Below are 20,418 nucleotides of genomic sequence, written 5' to 3'. Positions count from 1 at the left end.
CAGGTCTGTTACGGTCATGACTTCTGTAATGTGTTACGCAGTGTCAGGTCTGTTACGGTCATGACTCCTGTAATGTGTTACGCAGTGACAGGTCTGTTACGGTCATGACTCCTGTAATGTGTGTTACGCAGTGACAGGTCTGTTACGGTCATGACTCCTGTAATGTGTTACGCAGTGACAGGTCTGTTACGGTCATGACTCCTGTAATGTGTGTTATGCAGAGACAGGTCTGTTACGGTCATGACTCCTGTAATGTGTTACGCAGAGACAGGTCTGTTACGGTCATGACTCCTGTAATGTGTGTTATGCAGAGACAGGTCTGTTGCGGTCATGACTCCTGTAATGTGTTACGCAGTGACAGGTCTGTTACGGTCATGACTCCTGTAATGTGTTACGCAGTGACAGGTCTGTTACGGTCATGACTCCTGTAATGTGTTATGCAGAGACAGGTCTGTTACGGTCATGACTCCTTTAATGTGTTACACAGTGACAGGTCTGTTACGGTCATGATTCCTGTAATGTGTTACGCAGTGACAGGTCTGTTACGGTCATGACTCCTGTAATGTGTTACGCAGTGACAGGTCTGTTACGGTCATGACTCCTGTAATGTGTTACGCAGTGACAGGTCTGTTACGGTCATGACTCCTGTAATGTGTTACGCAGTGACAGGTCTGTTACGGTCATGATTCCTGTAATGTGTTATGCAGTGACAGGTCTGTTACGGTCATGACTCCTGTAATGTGTTACGCAGTGTCAGGTCTGTTACGGTCATGACTCCTGTAATGTGTTATGCAGAGATAGGTCTGTTACGGTCATGATTCCTGTAATGTGTTACGCAGTGTCAGGTCTGTTACGGTCATGACTCCTGTAATGTGTTACGCAGTGACAGGTCTGTTACGGTCATGACTCCTGTAATGTGTGTTACGCAGTGACAGGTCTGTTAGTCATGACTCCTATAATGAGTGTTACGCAGTGACGGGTTATTACTGTCAGCACTGGCATCAGGATGTTTGCCTGCTTTTTAAACGTTGGTGTGACCGCATTCTCTGGTGAAAGATGGAGCTCTGGGTGACGCGGGACAGGTGGATGGGTCACGGCGCCTCTCTGTCGCCCCCCCAGGGGACAGCGCGTCCTGTCGAGTGGACACCACCATCATCCAGAGGAGGCTCCCTGTGCTGCTGAAGTACCTGAGCTCCGACACCGAGCGGCAGCTCCAGGCTCTGTACGCACTGCAGGCCCTGATCGTTAAGCTCGACCAGCCTCCCAGTGAGTCGCCCTGCGCCCTGCACCCTGCGCCCTGCACCCTGCGCCCTGCACCCTAACCCTGCGCCCTGCACCCTGCACCCTAACCCTGCGCCCTGCACCCTGCACCCTACCCCTGCACCCTGCACACAGCCAGGGCCCTGCTTCACACAGCTGGATAACTGCACTGAGTAAAACCCACAAAGCAGGATTACTGAGTTAGCTGGATAACTGCACTGAGTAAAACCCACACAGCAGGATTATTGAGTTAGCTGGATAACTGCACTGAGTAAAACCCACACAGCAGGATTATTGAGTTAGCTGGATAACTGCAATGAGTAAAACCCACACAGCAGGATTATTGAGTTAGCTGGATAACTGCAATGAGTAAAACCCACACAGCAGGATTATTGAGTTAGCTGGATAACTGCACTGAGTAAAACACACAAAGCAGGATTATTGAGTTAGCTGGATAACTGCACTGAGTAAAACCCACACAGCAGGATTATTGAGTTAGCTGGATAACTGCAATGAGTAAAACCCACAAAGCAGGATTATTGAGTTAGCTGGATAACTGCAATGAGTAAAACCCACACAGCAGGATTACTGAGTTAGCTGGATAACTGCACTGAGTAAAACCCACACAGCAGGATTATTGAGTTAGCTGGATAACTGCACTGAGTAAAACACACAAAGCAGGATTATTGAGTTAGCTGGATAACTGCACTGAGTAAAACCCACACAGCAGGATTATTGAGTTAGCTGGATAACTGCAATGAGTAAAACCCACAAAGCAGGATTATTGAGTTAGCTGGATAACTGCACTGAGTAAAACCCACACAGCAGGATTATTGAGTTAGCTGGATAACTGCACTGAGTAAAACCCACACAGCAGGATTACTGAGTTAGCTGGATAACTGCACTGAGTAGAACCCAGAACACGGCCCATATCACAAAGTTTAACATAGTTTAAATGTATTTTTTAAATATAATTGTTTTCTGTCATTTTTTGATGAAATCGTAGTTCAATTATTAGTTATTGTGGAGTAAAGCAGTGCCTTATGTGTGTTTTATACCTGTGGTGTCCTCTTTCCCCTCTCAAAACCCCCCCTCCACACTCACACACACGCACACACACACTCACTCACTCACTCACTCACACTCTCTCTCTCTCTCTCACACACACACACACACACACACACACACACACACACACACACTCGCACACACACTCTCTCTCGCTCTCACACACACACACGCACACGCACGCACTCACTCACACACACACACACACACACACACCCACCCACTCACACTCACTCTCTCACACACACACACACACACACACACACACACACACACACACACTCACACACTCACACACACACTCACACACTCACACACTCACTCACACACTCACTCACACACTCACTCACACATTCACTCACACACACACACACACTCACACTCACACACACACACACACACACACACACACACACAAACAGACCTGCTCCGGATGTTCTTCGACTGCCTGTATGACGAGGACGTGATCTCGGAGGACGCCTTCTACAGGTGGGAGAGCAGCAAGGACCCCTCTGAGCAGCTGGGTAAGGGCGTGGCCCTGAAGTCCGTCACCGCCTTCTTCACCTGGCTCCGCGAGGCGGAGGAGGAGTCCGAGGACAACTGACAGGGGCGGGTCCAGTCTCGGCCAATCAGTGCAGAGCAACCGGCCTCCGCTGAAAACATCATCTGCAACCTTAAAAAAAAAAAAAAAAAAAAAAAAAACCCCCAGAAAAACAAACGTATGCACGGACGGGAGGTGGGCGGTGGTTTGAGTCTCATGGTACGGTACCCAACGTTTGCATCAAATCGGCCGGAGCACTAAAACGCATTGTATTATTTATAGAAAATATTTAGTTTTAAAATTTAAACTTTTTTTTTTTTTTTTTGTTACTTTTTAAGAGACTTTAAAAAAATTACAATTCCTGTGCAACAAAGAATACAGTACATAGGTTCTGAACTCTTTAATTTATTATTTTTTTAAGGACTGCAAATACGGAAATTTATTTAACGTTTGCAGATGCTCAAAATGTGGAGGACATTGATGGTAATAGAAATAACAATAATAACAATAATAATAAAATAATAATATTAATAATAATAATTGAATGCCAGGTAGCCTCCCTGAATTTGGTTTAGAGATGTAAAAAAAAAAAAAGAAATGACTTTTGGGTTGGAAGGGAGGGAAGGAGGGGAGGGGGTGTTGGTTATAGGCAGGGTCACCTGTTCAAAAGGTCAAAGGTTATTGCGGAATAACCTCAGGAACTGTTTCTTCTACTTTGGCTTGCTCTATTGGACCTGTATATACTCCCACCGACGGGACGGAAACGCCCGTGAAAAAGAACAAAATAAAAGCGCAGCAACTTGCACGAGAGTGGTCCTGAGCGAGGTTGCTGATTAAAGTGCTTGTAACTCCTCAGACTTACAGAGCAAATTTAAAGCTTGTAAATACATTAAAGACAAAAAAAGATATTTAAAAAAACAACTCCACGGTGATGTGTTTCTCTTGTTTTCTCAAGTTATCCAGGTTCATCTCAGAGCCCATCGTGACTAATTCACTGTGTCTAATGAACTGTTGCTGACGATGGATGTTGAGCAGCTAAAGGAAACTTGCCCCTTAAATTCAGAATAGATATTAAAATGTGTTTGGGCTAGTGGTAAATCTGTTTGCTGTTGCTGAAGTGATGTTTTATTAATCAGAGGTTGCCATGATTATGGTAGATTGCCTCTGTTATAATAAACCATCAGTCACAGTGATGAGGTGCTGGTCAACGTGGGGTGTGGGGTTTTTTGGGTCTTTGTTCTGCATCAGGAGCACTGGCTATGACATCATGTGTGTTTACTGGTCTTTGAGCCATAGAGACCACCCGCCATTCTGGCTCTCCCTACGCAGTGTCAGCGAGGCTCATGGCTGGAGAATGCAGCTCCTGCAGGTCGCCCACCATTCTGGCTCTGACCCCACAGCCAGGCTCAGGGTGGGGGAATAAGCAGAAGAGGCTCTAAAATGTGATGAGTCTTGTGTTTATAAAATGAATAGCTCCATAATGGTCCATGTATGTTTTGGCTTGACATGATACCAGAACGGTGACGTGTTCCAGAACAGGATCACATTCCAGAACGGTAACGTGTTCCAGAACAGGATCACATTCCAGAACGGTAACGTGTTCCAGAACAGGATCACATTCCAGAACGGTAACGTGTTCCAGAACAGCGTCACATTCTAGAACGATAACGTGTTCCAGAACAGGATCACATTCCAGAACGGTAACGTGTTCCAGAACAGGATCACATTCCAGAACGGTAACGTGTTCCAGAACAGGATCACATTCCAGAACGGTAACGTGTTCCAGAACAGCGTCACATTCTAGAATGATAACGTGTTCCAGAACAGGATCACATTCCAGAACGGTAACGTGTTCCAGAACAGTGTTGCATTCCAGAACGGTAACGTGTTCCAGAACAGTGTTGCATTATGTGTCTAGGTGTTTCACTCAATTTCTTGAAATGTGTAAAGTTTTTTCTAGCCATAAAATCGTTCTTCTCCGGATTAAACGACCCAATAGTGGACACAGGGGAATTCTCCCTGCCACCTGGTTTGGTTTTGGAGAGAAGCTGTGACAGGTGAGTCTGCTCCTGAAACAGATCTGGGGCCTGATAACCAGCTGTGATGCAGAGCTCTCCCACTCCTCCAGGTAAGTACAGGTCTGCGGTGGATGTTTAGCCCCTTTCAGGCATTCACATGGAGGGATAAACGCAGGAAGCTGCCCCCCCGCCCCCCCCCCCAGACGGGGGTGGGCTCCAGACCAAACAAGCGACCATGAGGCCTGCAGCAACTGGACCGGACGGAACCGGTTCACTCCAGAACCGAGTGGTTCTTGGGCCCATATGATCTTAAAGACAAGCTGGAACGGAAGTTAGAGCAGAACCTTTCCATCCACTTCCTGGAAAACTGTTTGAATTTAGATTTGAAGTCATTGTGTACCAGTGGGCGTGTTTGTCGATAATATCACTTCTGTTTCAGCTCGTATTTTTGCCATCAACAGCACTGAGGGCAGACGGTCGTGTGAAAAGGGTGATCTCACGCCTGCGTGTTTGCTCATCTATTTTTTCTTTTTTTATTAAGAGCAGCATCGTGTACCCCAGTTTCACTCACCTTTCAAAAAAATGAAACCATAACAAATTACATTTTTCAACTTTCCCCAAATCCCCCCTAGACTATCTTAACTGAAATGCGTCTCTCGGTGTAGCGGGTCGAACAGAGTTCCCTTCGGTAGTAACATCAAGCAAAACACGGCCGTTTGCCCCCAGGGACCTGTTGACAAGAAACCGCATGGATTCTTTGTCGTGCAGAGGAGAGTGGGGGGCAGGAGAATGTTTATGGGAGGGGGTTCTGAGAGTTCTCCCTGAGCAGGGGTCTGCAGGTTTTTATTTTTTAAGCCCATTACCCCCCTGGTTCAGTTTGCTTATTAGTGCTGTACCTCCCTGCCAATTCACTTCTAGATTTAGATCACAGTATTTCATACAGGGGCAGTAACAATAAGTAAGTAGCCAGTAATCGGCTTGTCACCCCGAGTGTGAAAACCAGCTTTGACCATCTTGAAAGTACCAGCTCTACCAGCTGTTTCAAAGCATAGCTTCAGATGTTTTTTCAGAAGAGAGATAATCATTTTAATAAAAAAATAAAAACAGAGCTGTCCCTCATTGTGTGAAATTTGTGACATAAATCATAAGTGACGGGTTCAGTACAGTTGTTCATTTGTCAATTGTTGTACTGCATTTGAGCTTTTATGAGTGTTGAATTATCCAGGTTAGGTTCCTCAAAATGGTATATCCTTTTTTAAATGAAGGGGGTCAGCAATTCGAGTGAAGCACTTTGAACAGATCAAAAGTATCCCGTTACACCACCAAAGGGTCTAATCATACCGCAGCTACATTTAGAAACTCCGTGTTGATCTGGGTAAACTGGATTTTTATTGTCGGATTGTAGCGTTTTACCTGCGCCTCACTACTTTCGGCGTGGCTTTCTTCCGTTACAGGTGCTATTGTGCTTGTGAAATATCGCCGGACACGACCCCTTGTTAAGAAATCCATAAACTGGCAACTTTATCGTATCTGACCTGGTTTCCGGTTTTATTTGTCAACTAAATGTGCAGTACAGTGGCTACTGTGACGTGAATCTCTTGAATGGGCATCAAATGAATGAAATATTAAATCCTACTTCCTGAATGGACCATAAAATGAATGAAGTTCACTTCCTGACTGTAAATGAAATGAAATTCACTTCCGGTTCTGGGGATTTTTTTTTTTTCCGTGCACATTATGAATTGCATTTCAATTCACGTCCTGAAATGATATAGGTTAAATGGAACTGACCCCAACTGTCTTTGGATGGCATTAAAAGCGAGCGGGCTCCTTCATTGATTTGCAAAAGCTGCTTTTACAAAATAGTGTTAACACTTCAGGAATGTACTTTCACCATTTGGACTGATCAAACGTCAGTATTATGTCGTTAAGTAGGGCACTTCCCTGGCCGTCCATTGCTTAGACAAGCGGGTCTTTATTTGCTCTTCGACCTGTATGTTTCTTTCTTTTTATTTCCGTATTATTATACCTGCGCCATACGTTCGCGTGTAGTAATCGCTGCAAACAGTCGTACTCTTTGTAAGCCGTGCCGTATTTGAAAACGTTTAATTCAAATTCAAATCGACCGCAGCCCAATGTGAGGATAGACCAAGCGAACGCGCTCATTTCATTTTTCACAACCCCCCCGAAAAACGTCTGTCGATGCCCCAATGGAACACGCCGAGCGCAACCCGACGTACGGCTTACGCTGGGAGGCGTGGCAAGCAACGCCGATCAAATTCTAAAGAAAGGAGAGGACGGTTTGACCAGCTACGAAAACAAACCGTGATCTCTGCAAAGGTAAGCGACGAAAATGTTATGTTTCACGCGAAACTGCAACAAGGGGGTTTGTGCTTACGGTTTCCAAATTGCGCGCTTTGCAAACACGTTTTTTTCCTATTGCAACTTATTGCATTTACCTCTCGACTGAATGCAGCGCCATTACTGTGTTTGGTAATTGACAAAATGGCCATAGTCGAATTGTTATTGTTGCAATAGATCTGTCACAAATGCAACCTCTAGTAACATGAAAATAATAGAAATGCCGCTTGTGCCGGTACAATATACTCTGCCGGTCCGGGGAAAGTTTTGCATCGTGCACGGGCTGGGAATTACACTTTTGAATGTTTCTGCACATGGCGTGTTTTGATTCGCTGCAGTTGAGTCTAGGAGTAGGCCTTCTGCCATTTAATTGCGCATTGCAATATGGATAATTAATAATCAAACAATTTGTAATCACCAACGCCTATTCATGAGTCGAGTGCAGAATGGTTGATCTCGTGCTTTCTGTCCATACTTTGTATTATTCATTATAATGTTTTTTTATAATATCCCATTCATAAATACGAGTGTTTTGATTTGAAAGACTGCATTGTGTCAGTTGCACTGTAAATAAGTGGGATTTTAAAATGGGCTTTCTTTAATGACGACCAAACGTCAGATGTTTTCACAGCAGGCGAGTGAAATACACCTAAATACGTGCCGCTAGAATCAGCCAGTGCAACAATACCGCATTTTGGGGGGTAACTGATTTTTTTTTTTTTACATTTCAGATTAAGTTACCAGTCTAACATGAAAAGGCAAGCACGGTCTTGCTAAAAAGATCTTACCCGGGAGGGATTTCTAATAAGTTTAATTGTTTACCTTGCATTACTACGCATCGACTACGTCTGTCTGTCCTCGACACGTTAAGAGGAGAAGACCCAGGCCCGAAACCGCTTACTTGCCGACTATAGAGTATACAGCCTCCTAACAACTGTGCCCTCAAAGTATGTACTGTCTCCTGTCTTGGGCCAATGCGATGAGCAGTATGAGAATACCCTCAATATTATTTTCAAAACGCTCTGTGGAAGTGCCCTTGTAGCAAAAGGCCCCGCCTCTTCTCTGATTTATGAGACCCAAATATGGCTCCACCTCTCCCTCCGTGGCGGTTGCTGAAAAGTATGGTGAAAGTGCGCTCTGAAACACTCTGGACGTGTATATATCATCCAGGGATTTTAAGTACACTACCTTTGGAGAGAACTAGCCTAGGCCTGCCAAACTAATGACAACAACAAGCCATTCAGTTTCAGCTTCTCATAAAAAAAAAAAACATTTGTTACATAATTGTTTTATTTGTTTTTGAATAGACAAAATACATTTTTCTCATCTAGGCGACTGAACTTGCCCACTCGATAGTAGACCGTTTTGGACATTGGCCCGGTTGTGACCTTTCCCCCCGTGACTGTGCTTCTCAGGTTGAGCCATGCCCATCCGCCGTGCTGCTGGGACCCCCCCTCAGGAAACGCCCCCCAAGAGCAACCAAGACGGAGGTGAACTGGGTCACGGCGCCAGAACGCCAGCCTGGGTTCAATCAGCATTTGTGCTTAACTGTCACTCTGAAGTCAATTCAAGCATTACGTTTTTTATTCACAAGCAAAAAAGTTGAGGACAGATGATTGATTGAATCCCAGCAACATGACTGTTATTGGCTGGCACCTCATGTCTGTCTGCTGAAAAGTGGAATGCTGTCGTTTGTGTAAACGTTGGGCGATGCTCAGGCCTGATACAGGTGGGCTGCATTGTCTGCTGGGTGTTTGTCATTACTCCGCACATAATCGATCAGATAAAGTTGTTGATTACACAGTGAACTCCCCTGTGTTTCTGTTTTGCCCTGCTCACCTGTAGAGCCCTGTTCCTCAACTCAAGGTCCTCGTGGGCAGAGAGCTGCTGGTTTTCCACCCTCCCTTTACCTGGGAGTCAGGTGTGAAGACAGGCCAATCGGGGTTGACTGCTCTCACTGACCACTGAAGTAGGGCAGGGCTGCCCAACCCTGCTCCTGGAACTCTACTGTCCTGTGGATTTAAATTCCAGCCCAGTTTGGCACACCTGATTCTCTTAAATCGGATCTATAGCTGTTGATTGAGGCGTGCTTTGTAAGGGTTGGAGTGAAAGCCTACAGATCGATATGTAGATCTGCAAGAACCGGGCTGGGCAGCCATCATTAGAGCAGCATTATCAGCTCTGGGGGTCGTGCGGGTTGTGTTGAAATCGGCAGCAGGCTCTGACCCCAGGACCCAGGTGAGTTTGCCTGATAAAGTGCTGAGTGAGGATGAATAAGCTCTGCTCTGCTCTTTAAGCACAATCTGCTTCAGTGAAATTGAAAAGTACTGTCAGTGTGGCGCAGCCCCCAAATCTGTCACGACTCCAGAGCCCCTGGTGTGGGCTTGAAGGGCCCCTCTCTCCTGTCTCTCTTACTCTCCTGTCTCTCTCTTACTCTCCCGTCTCTCTCTTACTCTCCCGTCTCTCTCTTACTCTCCCGTCTCTCTCTTACTCTTCCGTCTCTCTCTTACTCTCCATTTTCTTTTCTCTGGATGTCTTTCCTCACTTTTACACGGAAAGGGGGCCGTCAAGCGGGTGGCTCGTCTCTCCGTCACAAGACTGCTGTTGTTGAAGAAATGTGTGCGTCATCGACATGGCTGTTTATTTATGTATTCAAAGCACTTTCTCAAAACGGGGTGCTGTGATAGGGGTGTGTGTTTACATGTGCTTCTTGTGGTGGAGTCTTAAAAATGACTTCTTGTTATCTCCCCCCCCAGATCCCGATGCCAGTTCGGAGGAGTCTGTCTCAGCGGGGGAGGACCAGGAGGCAGAGGCCGCGCCCCCCGCAGACCCACCCAAGGAGGGGGAGGAGAGCGTAGCGCCTGAGGGGGGCGATAAGGAGGAGGCGACGGGGGAGGCCCCCGAAAACGAAAAGCCTCCGGAGGAGCCCGCGGAGGACGGAGCGGCGGAGAAGGAGGGGTCAGTTACTGCGCTGAGGCTTTCATCCAAAGCAACTTACTGTTGATTAGACCAAGCCGGGGACAATCCGGAGCAATGTGGGGTTAAGGGCCTTGCTCAAGGACCCAACATTACATTACGTTATTGGTATTTGGCAGACGCTCTTATCCAGAGCGACGTACAGTTGATTAGACTAAGCAGGAGACAGTCCTCCCCTGGAGCAATGTAGGGTTAAGGGCCTTGCTCAAGGGCCCAACGGCTGTGCGTATCTTACTGTGGCTTAGATTAGATAAGAACCACCGGCCTTGTGGGTCCCAGGTGCTACAGGCTGCACTACTGGAGCTTGAACCAGCAGGACTGCCCTATCCAGTGCCTGGAGAAAAGTAATGTCTTTCGATCCAGGCTTGTTTCATTTTTCACAGGGTTGGGGTGAAAACCTGCAGGACTGTAGATCTCCAGGAGCAGGGTTGGGCTGCCCTGCTGTAGCTGTTGAATGAGGTGTGCTTTGTTAGGGTTGAAGTGAAAACATGGTAAACATGGTAACATGGTGTTTTTGCAGAGAAAAAGATGCTGGGAAGGAGAAGGAGAAAGAGAAAGAGAAGGAGAAAGAAAAAGAGAAGGTGAAGAAAGTGAAGAGGACCATCCCGTCCTGGGCCACCATCTCGGCCAGCCGGAGAGCGCTGGTGCAGAAGTCGTCCTCCTCCCTGTACAACCAGCCCAAGATGGACGACATCCTCATGGAGGCCATAAAGGTGAGCACCACCTCACCCGAGAGGCTGGCTCGCAGCCGAGAGGACGAGCGTTACTTTAGACCCACGCCCAGGCGTTACGACCAGCCCCACTACTTCTGTTTACTTGTGCGGTTTAGGCCCCGAACACGTTCTGCTGTGGTTCACTCGCACATAGAATCTTTCTTTTACTACACTTTTAAAGTGAGTTGAAGCCCCACACATATGTGCCAGGTAACACAGAACAGGGAGACTGTTACTGTCAGAGTGAATCCAGCCTGCTAGACCTCTATGGTGCTTCAGTTCTGAGCATGCTCAGTAGCTGGCTCCCTCCAACTCAGGGACAGATATCTGGACGCACTACTCAACAATATCCATGAACTCAACAATACCCTTGCATGTCAGCATATATATAACGTATAACAACGTAATGTAATGTCTTTCTCTTTAAACCTCCCAGGCCTGCAAACACAAGGCGTCCACCTACGCCATCAGGAAGTACATCCTGAAGACCTACGCCTCCATGGAACTGGACCGACGGTCCTTCCTGCTGAAGAAGTCCCTCAAGAGGCTGCTGGAGAAGGGGGCCATCAAACAGGTGTGAGGTCATCTTACTGAGACGGGCAGCGTTCATTCCCGTTATCGTTTGTTTCTTTCCTCTGTCTCTCTGTCTGTCTGCCTGCCTGCCTGCCTGTCTGCCTGTCTCACCCCTATCCTGTCACTCCCACAGCTGAAGGGGAAAGGCTTTAGCGGAAGCTTCTCCATCTGCAAGCAGCCCCAGAAACCTGCAGGCAAGGTAAGGCCCGGCTGATTTCTGTCATTTATAGATCGCTTGCTCGAGTTTATTTCCGAATACTTATATAATATAGGTTAAATTGTATGATCTGGGTACAGATATTGTTTGTACTGGGCTTTGGCCCATGGAACCATAGGAAAGCTGAATAATGGATGTGCCCTCGGTCTCTCTGGTGTGTGAGTGTGAGAGTGAGTGTGTGTGTGTAAATGGGTGGGTCTGTGCGTCTCTGTGGGTAACGCTGTACTGTGTGTCTCTGTCTGTGGGTAACGCTGTACTGTGTGTCTCTGTGGGTAATGCTGTACTGTGTGTCTCTGTGGGTAACGCTGTACTGTGGGTAACACTGTACTGTGTGTCTCTGTGGTTAACGCTGTACTGTGTGTCTGTGGTTAACGCTGTACTGTATGTCTGTGGTTAACGCTGTACTGTGTGTCTGGTTAACGCTGTACTGTGTGTCTGGGTAAGGCTGTACTGTGTGTCTGTGGGTAACGCTGTACTGTGTCTCTGGTTAACGCTGTACTGTGTGTCTCTGTGGTTAAGGCTGTACTGTGTGTCTCTGTGGTTAACGCTGTACTGTGTGTCTCTGTGGGTAACGCTGTACTGTGTGTCTCTGTGGTTAACGCTGTACTGTGTGTCTCTGTGGTTAACGCTGTACTGTGTGTCTCTGTGGTTAACGCTGTACTGTGTGTCTCTGTGGTTAACGCTGTACTGTGTGTGTCTGTGGTTAACGCTGTACTGTGTGTCTCTGTGGTTAACGCTGTACTGTGTGTCTGTGGTTAACGCTGTACTGTGTGTCTCTGTGTTTAACGCTGTACTGTGTGTCTGTGGTTAACGCTGTACTGTGTGTCTGTGGTTAACGCTGTACTGTGTGTCTGTGGTTAACGCTGTACTGTGTGTCTGTGGTTAACGCTGTACTGTGTGTCTGGGTAAGGCTGTACTGTGTGTCTGTGGGTAACGCTGTACTGTGTGTGTCTGTGGTTAACGCTGTACTGTGCGTCTCTGTGGTTAACGCTGTACTGTGCGTCTCTGTGGTTAACGCTGTACTGTGCGTCTCTGTGGTTAACGCTGTACTGTGCGTCTCTGTGGTTAACGCTGTACTGTGCGTCTCTGTGGTTAACGCTGTACTGTGCGTCTCTGTGGTTAACGCTGTACTGTGCGTCTCTGTGGTTAACGCTGTACTGTGCGTCTCTGTGGTTAACGCTGTACTGTGCGTCTCTGTGGTTAACGCTGTACTGTGCGTCTCTGTGGTTAACGCTGTACTGTGTGTGTCTGTGGTTAACGCTGTACTGTGTGTCTCTGTGGTTAACGCTGTACTGTGTGTGTCTGTGGTTAACGCTGTACTGTGTGTCTCTGTGGTTAACGCTGTACTGTGTGTCTGTGGTTAACGCTGTACTGTGTGTCTGTGGTTAACGCTGTACTGTGTGTCTGTGGTTAACGCTGTACTGTGTGTCTGTGGTTAACGCTGTACTGTGTGTCTGTGGTTAACGCTGTACTGTGTGTCTGTGGTTAACGCTGTACTGTGTGTCTGTGGTTAACGCTGTACTGTGTGTCTGGGTAACGCTGTACTGTGCGTGTCTGTGGTTAACGCTGTACTGTGCGTGTCTGTGGTTAACGCTGTACTGTGCGTCTCTGTGGTTAACGCTGTACTGTGCGTCTCTGTGGTTAACGCTGTACTGTGCGTCTCTGTGGTTAACGCTGTACTGTGCGTCTCTGTGGTTAACGCTGTACTGTGCGTCTCTGTGGTTAACGCTGTACTGTGCGTCTCTGTGGTTAACGCTGTACTGTGCGTCTCTGTGGTTAACGCTGTACTGTGCGTCTCTGTGGGTAACGCTGTACTGTGCGTGTCTGTGGGTAACGCTGTACTGTGCGTGTCTGTGGGTAACGCTGTACTGTGCGTGTCTGTGGGTAACGCTGTACTGTGCGTGTCTGTGGGTAACGCTGTACTGTGCGTCTCTGTGGGTAACGCTGTACTGTGCGTCTCTGTGGGTAACGCTGTACTGTGTGTGTCTGTAGGTAACGCTGTACTGTGTGTGTCTGTGGGTAATGCTGTACTGTGTGTCTCTGGTCTTGCAGAAGCCGGCTGCAGCTCCACCAGTGAAGACGGAGACATTGGGCGACACCCTGCCACTGGTCATGACCCACCTGTGTGAGCCCAAGGAGGCCTCGTACATCCTCATCAAGAAGTACCTGGAGCAGCACTTCCCCCAGCTTAACGTGGAGCAGAGGTGTGGCCCGGAACCACAGATTAACACAGCATTATGCCGGGGTTCCAGAACTCTACTGAGGGGCTATAACATTCCACTGGGGTTCCAGAACTCTACTGAGGGGCTATAACATTCCCCTGGGGTTCCAGAACTCTACAGAGGGGCTATAACATTCCCCTGGGGTTCCAGAACTCTACAGAGGGGCTATAACATTCCCCTGGGGTTCCAGAACTTTACTGAGGGGCTATAACATTCCACTGGGGTTCCAGAACTCTACTGAGGGGCTATAACATTCCACTGGGGTTCCAGAACTCTACTGAGGGGCTATAACATTCCACTGGGGTTCCAGAACTCTACTGAGGGGCTATAACTTTCCACTGGGGTTCCAGAACCACAGATTAACACAGCATTCCACTGGGGTTCCAGAACTCCACACTGGAGCTGGTGTAAGTGAGTGGGGGTCTGAGCAGGGGTGGGGCTTGTATGAATTGGCTGAGTGACGTGCGCCCTGATTGGTCCGCAGACCTGACCTGCTGAAGAGTGCGCTCCAGAGATCTGTGGACAAGGGCCTCCTGGAGCAGATCACCGGCAAAGGCGCTTCTGGAACCTTTCAGGTCAGTCTTTGTTTCCTGGAGGGACGGCAGCAGCAGCAGCAATACGATTTGTCTTCACTTGAATATCTTGGCTGAACCGTGTCTTCGCCGGCGCTGCGTGTAGACTCATCCTGCAGCTGCAGTGAGTCGGTGATGATGTCACAGCGGTCTCGGGGGCGGAGTTAGTGTCGCTGAGTGCGCGGCTGGCTGTCTCACACCCCGTCCCTCCTCCTGCAGATCAGGCGCAGCACGGAGAAGCCCGCCCTTAAGGGGGGGCAGCTGGAGGAGGCCATCCTGACCGCCATCACGGCCATGAACGAGCCCAAGACCTGCAGCACCTCCATCATGCGCAAGTTCCTCCTGGAGAAGCACAAGGACAGCCGAGCCTCCCTGCTGGGTGGGTCGCCGTGGCAACTGTCAATCACACGTCCACACTGTGAATCATCCTCAGCGAGAGCCCAATTAGCCATTAAAACGCGGAACTTTATTTAATTAGTCTGAGAAACTCTGATGAGTGTGAATAATGCATGCAATTCAAGGCTTTGTTTGTTAAAACCCAACACTTGTTAATTGGGGAGTAAAAAAAAAATCCTGTTTCTCACTGAAGGCAGTCAGTGCTAAAACCTGGTAGAACGTTATTGACAGCTGTTAACTTCTCAGATATAAATACTACAGATAAATCTTGTCTCTTAAAGGTTAATCGTACTCCAATAAAGAGAACTTATTCGGAGAAAGGGCAGCTGCAGATTGAGGGTAAAGCCGTATGTCCTCATAGGAGAAGCGATGTGACATCTCCTCCATTAATTTTCAACGCGTTCCGCAAAGCATTCTGGGATAGCCGGTGACCTGGGTCCTGTTTCACAAAGCAGGATTTGTAGCTGGATAAGTAAAGCCCAGCACCCTCGTAACAGTGGAATATGGGCTGAAGTGAAGAGAGCTATCCTGGGTTTTACTCAGTGCAGTTATCCAGCTAACTCAGTAATCCTGCTGTGTGAACCAGGGCCCTGTTCTGGGTTTTACTCAGTGCAGTTATCTGGCTAACTCCATAGATCGGTCAAGGAGCACTCATTAATGGCATTTGGCAGACGCTCTTATCCAGAGCAATGTACAGTTGATTAGACTAAGCAGGGGACAATCCTCCCCTGGAGCAATGCAGGGTTAAGGGCCTTGAGCAAGGGCCCAACGGCTGTGCGGATCTTATTGTGGCTACACCGGGATTAGAACCACCGACCTTGTGGGTCCCAGTCGTTTACCTTAACCACTACGCTACAGGCCGCCCCCGGCCTTATTGCTGTGTTGGGATTTCCACTAAATAAGACTGACAGGGGTGCACAACTCCGGTCCTCGAGGGCCGGTCTGCGTACTGGTTTTTGTTCCAACCACAATTGCCTTGTTTTTAATGAGCTGACAGCTCTATACATTAGCCTGGTTCAAGCCTGCTCTTGAGCACAGTAACATCATTAGGATACACTTGCATTCTGCAGCTGTAGCTGGTACCCATACACATGTCAAGATTAAAGATGATTGAGTCAATTAATAATAAAGACCAGAAGCTGGCACAAAATCCTGAAAAAGATCGGCCCCTGTTGTGCACCCTTGTTTTAAACAAGCTGAATTGCACTTCCCTCAATTTAGTCAATACTTCATAACCATACGAACACGTGTGCCAGTGGGGACGTATGTCGATTGAATGTCTCAATTCTCTGGTCCCCTCCGATCAATATCCTTTCCACACAGAGGCGTGCGTCCTCATTTGACTCCCTGCCGTTCGAAAAAGAATTACCCGCCGATATGGAAAACGCGCCCACAAGCTACTGATTGTGGGAAGTGAGAGTTACACGACGTGATTTCGACAGGGGACATGTGTGTGGCTCTGGATTCTGGGTGGCGATGTTGCAACCAGACGGTCTCACCATCTTCGGAAAGGGAATGTGTGAAAACACTGCCCACGTGCTAACGTGCTAACGTGCTTGTACTCGCAGTAAACAACCTGAAAAGGACACTGAAGACCTGCAAGATGAGGGGCTGGATGGAGCAGATCTCCGGGAACGGCTTCAACGGGACCTACCAGCTCTGCTACCCCTTCTACCCCAGGTACAGAGGCTTTTACCCCTCGGCTGGGGCAGTTCAGGGTCCCAGGTGGAGAATGGGCTGGAAATTACAGGTTGTTTCTGCAAAAGGATTTTTATTCATGTGGATGATTTCATTGATGTGATTCATGTCCATTCTTTCAGCAATACAGCAATGCTATAAATGCTGTTATTTTCCTGGATGTTTTTGGGGGGGTGTGTTTGAGCGAATCGGTATTCATCACTGCAGTACCGCACCATGAAAAGGATTTGTGAATGTCAAAAATATCCATATTACAGTCAGATCCTCAGAGTTTGCTAGTTGTAGAAACATCTACAACGCCATGATTACCCTGCCAATTCCTCCCCTCGTTAACTCAGACACCGCAGAGATCGCCCCCTTAGGTGCACCCAGACAGTGACGTAGAGACATCCGTGTGTGGCATCTCATTTCTGCTCAGTGTCTCTCTCTCACTCTGTCTCTCCCTTCTTTCTTCTATCTCTCCCTTCTTTCTTCTATCTCTTCTCTCCCTCACTCCCTCTCTCCCTCTCTCTCACAGCCCAGCCCTCCTGTTCCCAGAGAAGCACAAACAGAAGGCGGAGGCCAAGCGCAAGAAGGAAATTAAGGAGGAGTCGTCTGATGAGGAGGAAGAGGACTCCGATGAGGAGGAAGATGAAGATGAGGAGTCTGAAGAAGAGGAATCGGAATCAGAAGATGAGCCTCCACCCAAAAGGAGGTGGGTAGGCTGACTGGACCTCCCACATCTGAGCAGTCATCCGACATCTAACCCTGTGCAATAACATGATGGTGATGCTGGTGATGGTGGTGATGGTGATGATGGTGATGGTGATGGTGATGGTGATGATGGTGATGATGGTGGTGATGGTGATGATGATGATGATGATGGTGGTGGTGGTGATGGTGATGATGATGGTGATGGTGGTGATGGTGGTGATGATGGTGATGATGGTGGTGATGATGATGATGATGATGATGATGATGATGATGATGATGGTGATGGTGGTGATGGTGATGATGATGGTGATGGTGATGGTGATGGTGATGATGATGATGGTCTCTCACCCCCCGGCAGGAAGCAGCAGCAGAAGAGGCCGCCACCAAAGGTGCGTCGCCCCCCTCCTGCCAAAAAGAGCCAGGCGCGCAGCCGGGGGGGTGCGAAGCAGGCAGCCCGGGCCAAGAAGCCCCCGCCCGCCAAAAAACGCTCCCCGCCTCCCGCTAAAAAAGCAGCCCCTCCCTCCAAGAGGAAAGCCCCCGCGGCGAAGAGGCCGGTCCCGGTGGCAAAGACCTCCGCAAAACCCGCCCCGCCGTCTAAAGCCGCCGCCAAGAAGCCGGTCCCCCCGCCCGCCAAGAAGCCCGCCGCCCCGCCCGCCAAGAAACCGGCCGCCCCGCCCGCCAAGGCCAAGACCCCGGCCAGGAAGATGACCAGCCGCGCCCCGAAGAGGCTGACGCCCAAACGCCCCGCGCCCAAGGCCGCCGCCCCCAAATCGGCCGTGAAGGCCAAGCCAGCCGCCCGCCGGTCCCGGAAGTCCCGGAAATGAGCGTCACGACCCCCCCAGAGGTCAGGGGTCAGGGGTCAACTGTGGCAGCAGACTGCAGTGCGTTGGCAACTCTCTCCCCGCCAATTTCTTTCTCCCGTTTTCTTTCCTTTGAAGTTTTACTCGGGGAAGCGAGGAGAGTGATTACTGTCCCTGGCCGATTTAATTAACCGATTGGATGCTGTCACCAGAACGAGTAAAAAAAAAAAATTATAAAAAATGACTCGTACTTTTGGCTAAATTTTCATAATTTAAGACCAATATTTTTTTTCCTTTTTTTGTGCCGATGTAAACCCTGATCATTTGAGGTAGTATGTCCGGACGGCAGAAAGGTCTGTTTAGTGTTTTCTATATATTTAGTGATCTGAGCTCTGCAGTAAAGAGATGCTTTTTTAGAGTAGAACACTTTTCTGTTTCCCAGTTATTTTATATATAGACTCGTCTTACTAACGCATTCTTCCCCCTGAAGTACCGGTGTGTCTCTTGAGGAACAGAAATGTATTTTCTCCGCAGTTTTTATGCATGATTCACTCACTCTCTAAGAAAGAAAAAAAAAAAAAGTCGCCAAATCAACTTTAACGGCATCTGTGATTATGTGGACGGGTTACTCAAATCACTGTCCGGTTTTTTTCCCTTTTTTTCTAAAACTTTTTTAATGTAGTCCCAAAAGCATGTATTTTGATAGAACTCTTTGTCTTGTCAAATTTGATTTGATTAACTCTAAAGTTTGGAGGAATCGCTGGTGGGCGTAAAAGCTATATGAGACTGGGTTTTTCTGTTATCACAGAACCAGTGACCGAAAGTATTACGACGTCTGCCTTTTAAAATGCCACTGACGTCATACACTTTTTTTTTTTTTTTAAATGCTTGATTCAGGATGTTACTTTCTAGTCTATTTTTTTTTTTAAACGATAATGGTAGCGTTAAGTTTTAGTTTATTCTTTTTTTTAATTCTTTTTATTCTTTAGTTTTTTTATTCTTTTTTCTTTTTACATATGTCGGTACTTTGTTAAATCAGTAGGATATCCCCAATTATGGATTTAAATTTTTTGTACACAGGATGCAGTCAGTGAAAGTGGATGCGCGTGCATACTTTTGTGCGTGCCGTTGAAACGACGTCACAGTTCCGGGTCTACAGCATGACTGGGCAGAGCTAGGCTGGTGACATTTCCAGCGTTTTATTTACTATCGATTTCAGGAGAAAAAAAAATCTACTTAATTTCCAACTGTTCTTATGTATAGAGATGCAGTAATCCTTTTTTCATTTCGGTTTAGGACAAATACTACAGGACAAATATAGTTGACCGTTTCTAAGATGTTCACTACGTTAGATTGACCGTTTCTAAGATGTTCACTACGTTAGTTTGATTACTTTTCCTCATAAGTATCTTGCATGCCTCTTGTCTTGGTTGCTATGCCTTTTCTGTAGTCGGTAATAAAGTCACTGTATATTTGTACCCAAGTATAGTTGTATTTTGTGCTTACTCTGCGTTTCATTGATGCACCAAAATATCGCAAGATGGATAAAGGTTCCAACTTGTTCTCTTCTCATCCCTGACGTTTTATTTAAAATTTTTAAATAACCTCAATACTATCTGAAAGATCCACATTGGTCCATTCCTCCAGGTTTAAAAATAATAATAATAATAATAATAATAATAATAATAATAAAATAAAACTTTTATTCTTGCCATTTCTTATTCGTGAACATGGAACAGGGTGTGCTGGCTTTTGTTGTTGCACTTAATTGATCAATTAAAGAAGTTAATTACACAGTTGACTCACCTCCCCTGGTTTATTGGGTCTGCATTGGTTGCTGATAGTGAGGCGAAAACGAAGAAAACAGCCACACCCTGCGGCTGTCCAGGACGACGGTTGGAGACTACTGATCTACGCACATCACTCGGATCAATTCTGGGTTGCATTAATTTATTAAATTCAATACAATCTGAATTAAACTTGTGTTTACTGCTTAGTGTGGATATACCTGGCCTGCGTTCAAGACCGCAAACGTTCCCGGCGATAATTGTTTGCACGAACCGTTCGTTGCAATGAACGTTCCGTTTCGTTCGGCACTAACTCATTTTTAATAGACCGAAATCGCTTATTTATTTTGTAACAATGCTGATTTGTTGGTTGGCTGTGATTTCTTTGTGCAGGTAAGAATAAATACTACATTGATTAAAGTGTATCATAACAGCCAAATAATTATATATTTTTATTCTCTCGGTGTTCTCCCCATTAGCATCCATTTTTGTTTGCCGCGCACTGCCTTTTCAAATTTATCGA

At 47.2% G+C, this 20,418-nt stretch overlaps 2 protein-coding genes across 2 annotated transcripts in view; both read left to right on the top strand.

Annotated features, from left to right (window-relative positions):
- eif4g3b (eukaryotic translation initiation factor 4 gamma, 3b) overlaps positions 1 to 3,790 on the top strand; it is a 57,765-nt gene extending 53,975 nt beyond the window's left edge. The window contains exons 35-36 of the mRNA XM_061259164.1: positions 1,057 to 1,266; positions 2,751 to 3,790. Coding sequence (XP_061115148.1) covers positions 1,057 to 1,266; positions 2,751 to 2,932 — 392 coding nt within the window. The 3' untranslated portion in view covers positions 2,933 to 3,790. The remainder of the gene's footprint in view (positions 1 to 1,056; positions 1,267 to 2,750) is intronic.
- A 2,843-nt stretch (positions 3,791 to 6,633) lies between these two features.
- LOC133138772 (heterochromatin protein 1-binding protein 3-like) lies at positions 6,634 to 19,591 on the top strand. Its single transcript, XM_061257801.1, has 12 exons — positions 6,634 to 7,227; positions 8,664 to 8,738; positions 10,005 to 10,206; positions 10,745 to 10,937; positions 11,374 to 11,511; positions 11,644 to 11,709; positions 13,780 to 13,931; positions 14,434 to 14,524; positions 14,741 to 14,900; positions 16,486 to 16,597; positions 17,133 to 17,309; positions 17,667 to 19,591. Exons 2-12 carry the CDS (start codon positions 8,672 to 8,674, stop codon positions 18,130 to 18,132), a joined length of 1,824 nt encoding a protein of 607 aa, XP_061113785.1. The 5' UTR covers positions 6,634 to 7,227; positions 8,664 to 8,671; the 3' UTR covers positions 18,133 to 19,591.
- The last annotated feature ends 827 nt before the right edge of the window (positions 19,592 to 20,418 follow it).

Source organism: Conger conger, chromosome 10 (genome assembly GCF_963514075.1).
Source record: "Conger conger chromosome 10, fConCon1.1, whole genome shotgun sequence".
Classification (NCBI taxonomy): domain Eukaryota; kingdom Metazoa; phylum Chordata; class Actinopteri; order Anguilliformes; family Congridae; genus Conger; species Conger conger.
This window is presented reverse-complemented; position numbering and strand designations above follow the sequence as displayed.